Source organism: Camelus dromedarius, chromosome 9 (genome assembly GCF_036321535.1).
Source record: "Camelus dromedarius isolate mCamDro1 chromosome 9, mCamDro1.pat, whole genome shotgun sequence".
Lineage (NCBI taxonomy): Eukaryota > Metazoa > Chordata > Mammalia > Artiodactyla > Camelidae > Camelus > Camelus dromedarius.
In genome coordinates, this window is record NC_087444.1 from 68574483 (window position 1) to 68580914 (window position 6432).

The following is a 6432-nucleotide window of genomic DNA, read 5'->3' on the forward strand; positions in this document are numbered from 1 at the left end:
TCCCAACATTGGCACGGATGGCCCTTAGCTGCTGACTTCAGACTCCAGGCAGTTCTCCTCACTCTGTGTTAAAGATTATTCTCTCACACATTTCCCCTGCTCTTCTCTGCATGTCATTAAAATAGCAACAAAAGGACTGAAAGGAAAAAAAAAGACAAACCACAAGGATACCCCACATGACCAATGGCAAGCCCCTATCCCCTATTCCCTCACACTGGACTCTACTGGAGACACAGGGAAACAGACCAGGTCTGCTCCCACCTATCTACCCTAACTCCAGAGTCACAGCTTCTAGAAAGGCTCAAAACCCAGACTAGCAGTGAGCTGGGGTAGTTTCTTGCACTCCTTTTAGCCAAAGACACACCACACAAGACCACAGCATAGCCCTTGAAACCTTTAATCACACAACCATCTTTATTATAAAGGTGAACCCGGATCTTCACGATGGGCTTATCGGTAGGATTTCTGGTAGCGAGCACGGGCACCAGGACCTCCAAACTTTTTGGATTCGCAGCGACGGGGATCGGCTACCAGTAGGGTCCGGTCATACTGGATGAGGATGTCTTTGATCTCCTTCTTGGAAGCCTCATCCACATCTGGGGATGAAAGGATGCATGAAGATTTAGATAAACCAGGAAGTGTCCTTTTACTCTCTGGGGCTAAATACCAGAGGTGGTCCTTGACTTGCCCCCACCCACCTGACGGGAAGGACCCACTCTCACTCACATTTCTGATAATAGGCCACCAAGGCTTTGGAGATGGACTGGCGTATTGCTGTGAGGAAGACACACACAAAAAGGGTACATCAGCTTTGTGAACACCCAAGGGTAGGGCTTTGCTCTCAGCGCCACCTTCCACCCACGTGCCCCATTTCTGGGACTCACCGTAAATCTGGGCCACGTGACCACCACCCTTCACTCGGACCCGGATGTCCACACCAGCAAATCGCTCCTTACCCAGAAGCAGAACAGGTTCCAGAAGCTAGAGCAACACAAAGCATGTAGGATTTTAGATCACAATCGGGCAGCTGAGCCACCTCTCTGAGCATTCCTCCAAAGTCTCTCCAAGTAGCTTCTGCCATCACTGGCCTTAGAATACTAGCAGAAGAGGGTTGGGCTGTTACTGAAGACGCTCCACACAGCCAGTGGAGCAGGGAGGGTTCCAAGACAGAAGAGAGATTGTTGAAGGCAACCTGAAACCTGAGCTGGGTTCCCTCCTGTTAACTCTGATTACATCTTTAAAATTGGCCCTTAGAGTTCTAGCACTGTAGCCCAATGGTAAGGAAAACCTTTGCAGCCACCAAGGCTGCCTCAAACAGAAAAACCACCCGTGGGCTACATCAGGTGCTTTCCCCACCTGAGCTCTCTGCCCTCCCTTTGAGCCTTACAGATTTTCAGAAAAATCACTACACTATAACTCTACTTTGTTTTACCTACTTTAGGCCTCAGCACACAGGTCTCCCCCAAACCCTGTGCCCTTAAGCCCACCCTGGCATTTCTGCCCAGGTTTGAGCCAGAAACCATCTCTGGGGTACCCTACCCCAGACCTGACTACTTCGGAGCAGTGTCCGGTATTGAGTCCAGTCTGGGTCACTGCTGTGTCCCCATCACTCAACATAGGCTGCACATACAAAGCCTTCGAGTAAACTGACAGTCATTAAGAATAAGCCACAACACACAGTACCTGCTATACAAAGGGATCTCAGCACCAACTTACTAAGTTTTAACTAACCCTGCAATGTAAATGTTATTCTTCACATTTAGAAGTAATAGACTTTGGGGAACAAATGCATCCTCACACGTGCCAACAAGCCTGCACAGAGAGTCTAATTCATCCTCAAAACAGCCGTTTAAGGTAAAAAAAAAATTACTCATCTGACAGGTGATTAACTCAAGGTAGAGCATGAAAACTACTGCCATAAGTACCATAGTTAAAAGAGGCAGAAATCAGACTCAGAGCTCTTCCTATTCCGAGCCGAAGAAACTTAAGCCCAAAAGGGAGGGGAGGAAAGAAATCCTTGCACAGCCAAGCACATCAAGCCCAAATTCCGTTTTTGTTCCTTTAATGCTTACTGAGTACCTACAAAATCCAAATCTTACTTTACTCACAATTTACTCACAGAACAAAACATTGATTCCTGACCTCGAAGACTGTAACTTTGGATATGAAAACAGACAGTAAGATGTAAACATGCTCACGTCCCCCATTAACTTACTGCAAGAAATCAGACCACATAAACCTTGGTCCCCAATTGAATGGGCTTCCAGTTAAGTATCTGTTTAATCTTCACAATCTATGTTTCCACTTTCAAGTTTTTACAACTTCTGAAACCTGACTCCATCGCCAAATATCCCATTCTTCTGTCTCCTACTCAGCTTCTAAAGATACCCGACCTCTCAGCTTCTAAGATCGACGGACTCCAGGAACCCACTTATTTCAACATCTCCGTCTCCAGAACTCTCCACTCAACCCAAATACCCGTCCTGAATCCCAGCACCTTGTACTGCAGTGTGCGCGGTTCTATCATCTCCAGGGGTCGCCCGTTCACCTTGATGAGGCCGTTACCTCGTTTGCAGTGAGCCACGGCCGTGGCCGTCTTCTGTGGAAAGCGAGGGGGCGACAGTGGAGCCACGTGAGCTCTGGGCCCTGGTTCCCACGTCGACCCCAGACCCCTCCCCACAGGCGTCTCCCCGACCTGGGACTCCCCCCGCTCCTCCCATCGGGCGCCCGGCCCACCTTGCGTCCGAAGACCTGCACCGACTGCAGAGGGCCCTTGGAAGGCATAGCTACGGGCTTACTCCACAGCTCCTCACCGCGCGGCGCCGCAACCGGAAAAGGAAAGCACAGAAGCCACCCCGTCTGCTTTTCAGGGTCTGCGCAGGCGCGTTGTGCGCAGCGTCGCGACAGGAAGGAGCTTTACGGCTTGTGGGCGGAACTTTGGATTGGCGGCGGGAAGGTGGAGCCCAGGAGCGGAAGGGGCGTGACGTGGGCGTGGAGGGGGCGGGGCCTGGAGAGTGTTGGGTAGGGCCCGAGAACGGTGACAACAAGCTGGTCTTCATATCCTTGGTCCTCATTGGTCACCTCCAGTTCTTATTTGCATTTGGGCTCTTTAATTATATGCCTCCGCTCCCAATCCCAAGCGAGTCGCTCCTTTTTCTAAAGATCCAGTCTTACCGTCTCATCAACGGCAATCTTCCTCCCCAAATCCTCCTCCATCAGAATCATCCCTCCAGAACCCACAGCAAGAAATCTGGCAGAATTCAGAATATCCCTACCTCCTAGAGCCCACCTCTTCGAGTCTTCCCACAGAATCCTTTTTCACTTAGAGCCCCCTCCACCAGAATCTAGCTTTCACGAGAATTTCCTTACTTTTAGAGTCTCCGCCTCCCAGAATTCTTCTCTGGGAAGCCCACTCCCAAATCCCCCACCTCAGAGCCCTCACCCTAGACTCCCTCTTTCCTGAATCCCCCTTCACTCGGGGTCCTCCCCCCTATAATTTTCCCCAGAATCTTTCCTCAGGACCCACGGCCCCCAGAATCCTCCTCTTTCAGAATCTCCCTCTCCCCTCAATCCACTTTTCCCAGAACTGCTCCCCTAGAATCCCCTTGCAGAAAATCCTCATCCTTTTCAGAGCCCCCTCTCTCAAAATCTACCTTTCCCAAGAATTTTCTGCCCTTCAGTCTCCTCTCCCCAGAAAGTGTCTTCCCTGAAATTCGTCTCCCTACTAGAATCCCTCATTCCTTGGAAACCCTTCCTCTAAACCCCCCTTTTAAGGGTCCATATCCTAGGACCCCTCTTTCTCCAGAGTCCCCCAAATCACCCTCCTCTCTAGGCCCCTCCCTACAGAATTCTCTATCCCCAGGAACCTCAGGATTGGGTAGCCCTCAAGCTCCCCGCCACTCAGGATGCTTCCTTCCCAGCCAAGAGCTTCCTCTCAGGGCTGCAGGGAGACCTGTTTGTCTGGCAGCACTGGGTCTGGGGTCCAAGGTTCAAAGAGGTGTATTGGTTCACCTATGCCTGGAGGGCGGAGACAGGGTGGAGATTGGTGGACAGGTCTGGGTCCAGAGGAGGATCCTCCAGCTCAGAGTCCAGCTCCAAAAGGGTGAGAGGGAAAGGGGCGAGGGGCAGGGGAGGGAGGAAGGTAGCATCCAGAGGCTGACCTAGAGGGACACACAGACAGATACCCAGCACAGGAGAGAGACAGGCACACATGGAGGAGAAGGCAAAGACAGGGCCAATGGAGAAGAGGAGAAAGAAGAGAGACACTGGGTCAGACAGAGATGGAGCCAGAAAACACAGGTGACCGAGATTCAGAGGCAGAGAGGCCAACCCTCAGAGAAAGAGAAGACAGACAGGTACAGGCAGGCACTAAGATTCCAAGACACTTGAGACAGAAATGGAAGTAGAAAGAGCAGAGACTCCCAAATATGCACCTGCAGACACAGAGAAAGTGTAACACTGGCATTTTCCAATGAGAAGACAGGCCACAGAAGCACACACTCTCACACACTTTGTATTGCCTTATGGGCCTGTTTAGGGGGCAGAAGAAGCTTCTAAACTCACCAGTCTTTCCAGGCTGATCCTCACAGCCTTGCTAAGTCTGGTATCTTGGAGGGGGGAGAGGGTCTGGGAGCCCTCTGACCTTGGCCCTCGCTACTCTAGGGTCACCGTCTCCCCCAGCCTCCTGGAGTCAATTTCCTGCATATCTGTGGATTGAGTAGAGCTGGGAGGCAGTTCCCCTTACCCACTTCAGCCTTCCAACTTGCTCCCTCTCTCTGTACCTCTTGTTTCCAGGACCCCGGGCCAGAACCAGAGAAAATCTGGGGGTGGACAGTGTGCCCATGTGGCCTCTCCGAACCATCCTCCTGCTGGTGCCACCCTTGGGGAGCCTGGGACCACCCCTCTGCCCACGGGAGTGTTTCTACTTCCTCATTGCCATCATGAAGATGCTGGTGAGGAGGGAGGGAAGAGCCAGCAGACAGGGGCAGGCTAGTTGAGGGAGTGGGATGGGGGGCACATTCAAGAAAGGGTCAGGCTCTCCCCTTCCAAGGTCTGATTTTCCTCCCTACCCCACAATTGAAGGGGAACAAAAATGATGGCACTCTCTACACCCTAGATGATCTCTCGGTGAGTATTTCATTAGCTCCTTACTGAAGTTGAAAGTTTAGGAAGAATCCACTAGGCTTAGAACATGTACATGTTGAGAACAGGATGCAGGCGGGCTGATGTTCTGACTGGCTGGTCCCTGACCCACCCCTAGCCTTGACAGATATAATTTATTCACTGCTGTCTCCAACACCTCAAACAGTGACTGGCACATAATAACAACAAAGGGTGATGATGATTACAGCTATACTGAAATAGTGCTCACTCTGTGCCATGTTCTGGTCTAAATGCTTTAAGTGTATTAGCTTACTGACTCTTTACACTGACCCTATGAGGTAAATAGAACCGTCATGTATGGATGTGAAGGTTGTACACTGCACAAGGGTCCCACATCTACAAGGACAGTATTCTCATCATTTCCATCACATCTATACTTGTCAACTTCTGGCAGATGGCAATAAAGTACCTTGTTTTAACAAAATCAGCACTTAGAAGTGTTTTAAGGAAGGAGTGTCTTTTTCTAACTCACACAGGAGCACTAGAGTCAGACTTGAAGGTGGGCATTATTAAGAGCTCCAATTTATAGATGGGGAAACTGATGCCCAGAGAGGCAAAGAGGCATGATCCAGGTCACAAGTCAGAAATTGTGAGGGTGAGGATTTGGGATCAGTCCCTTGCCCAAACATACCAGATCACTCTGTCCCCGTAGGTGTGTCCTGCTGAGACTCTAGGCTGCTTCTGGCTGGAGCTGTCTGTGACTGGGTTTGAAGAGGGCCCATCCGTGGGGACTGCCATGTTCCGGCTACAGCGCCTACTGGATGCCCTGGGGTCCCGGCTGTGGGTAACTGGCCAGGGCCCCTGTCCACCCTGTGAAGGACACCTGCAGAGACCTGTCCCTCTCTTTTTGGCCAAACTCTTGGAGTTATTACAGGGGGCTTGTGCTCGGCATCTGCCCTCAGCATGAGACTGGGAGGACACAGACTCTCTGGTACTCCTGGAGAGGCTGAGTGGAGAGATGGAGAGGAGACCTGGTCTCCAGCCCCAGCTCCCAACCTAAGCCTTCTCCTCCTAGGCCAGAGGACCCCACCTGGAGCCTCAGGAACCAGGAGAAGAGGAGAGAAGGAGGAAAAAAAAAAGGGTGAGACCTGAAGCCTGAAGTCTCCAACCTACTGGGGCAGAGGGTTGGATAAATTGCCCCCACCTGCCCTCATTGTTCTCCGTCTTTTTCAGATACTCCCTCCTCTCTCCTCTTCCAGGAAGGGACAAAGCATTGCACATGTGTCTCTAACCTCATCCCCATCCCTTGAGGACAGGGAGATTCTTGTG

General features: G+C 51.2%; 2 protein-coding genes across 3 annotated transcripts; one reads left to right on the forward strand and one right to left on the reverse strand.

Annotated features, from left to right (window-relative positions):
- Window positions 1-391: 391 nt before the first annotated feature.
- On the reverse strand, window positions 392-2897 carry RPS16 (ribosomal protein S16). Of its 2 annotated transcripts, XM_010985170.3 has the most exons (5): window positions 2737-2896; window positions 2498-2599; window positions 885-981; window positions 727-774; window positions 392-596 (listed from the first exon to the last, which is right to left on the reverse strand). In XM_010985170.3, exons 1-5 carry the CDS (start codon window positions 2782-2784, stop codon window positions 451-453), a joined length of 441 nt encoding a protein of 146 aa, XP_010983472.1. In that variant the 5' UTR covers window positions 2785-2896; the 3' UTR covers window positions 392-450. The 2 variants fall into 2 exon arrangements, with proteins under 2 accessions (XP_010983472.1, XP_010983473.1); XM_010985171.2 differs by having other exon boundaries at window positions 727-981; window positions 2737-2897.
- Window positions 2898-4079: 1182 nt separating this feature from the next.
- On the forward strand, window positions 4080-6150 carry LOC135322174 (uncharacterized). The gene is made up of 4 exons (XM_064489982.1): window positions 4080-4102; window positions 4795-4952; window positions 5083-5127; window positions 5816-6150. Exons 2-4 carry the CDS (start codon window positions 4842-4844, stop codon window positions 6068-6070), a joined length of 411 nt encoding a protein of 136 aa, XP_064346052.1. The 5' UTR covers window positions 4080-4102; window positions 4795-4841; the 3' UTR covers window positions 6071-6150.
- The last annotated feature ends 282 nt before the right edge of the window (window positions 6151-6432 follow it).

Bases quoted from the DNA above. Each gene is read 5' to 3' on its own strand.
- LOC135322174 (XM_064489982.1), top strand. From the start codon at position 4,842: ATGTGGCCTCTCCGAACCATCCTCCTGCTGGTGCCACCCTTGGGGAGC. The intron at 4,953-5,082 runs GTGAGGAGGGAG...CCACAATTGAAG, and splicing joins TTGCCATCATGAAGATGCTG to GGGAACAAAAATGATGGCAC. The intron at 5,128-5,815 runs GTGAGTATTTCA...CTGTCCCCGTAG, and splicing joins ACACCCTAGATGATCTCTCG to GTGTGTCCTGCTGAGACTCT.
- RPS16 (XM_010985171.2), bottom strand. From the start codon at position 2,784: ATGCCTTCCAAGGGCCCTCTGCAGTCGGTGCAGGTCTTCGGACGCAAG. The intron at 2,600-2,736 runs GTGGGCCGGGCG...CGCTTTCCACAG, and splicing joins TGCAGGTCTTCGGACGCAAG to AAGACGGCCACGGCCGTGGC. The intron at 982-2,497 runs GTGCTGGGATTC...GTGTTGCTCTAG, and splicing joins CGCGCACACTGCAGTACAAG to CTTCTGGAACCTGTTCTGCT.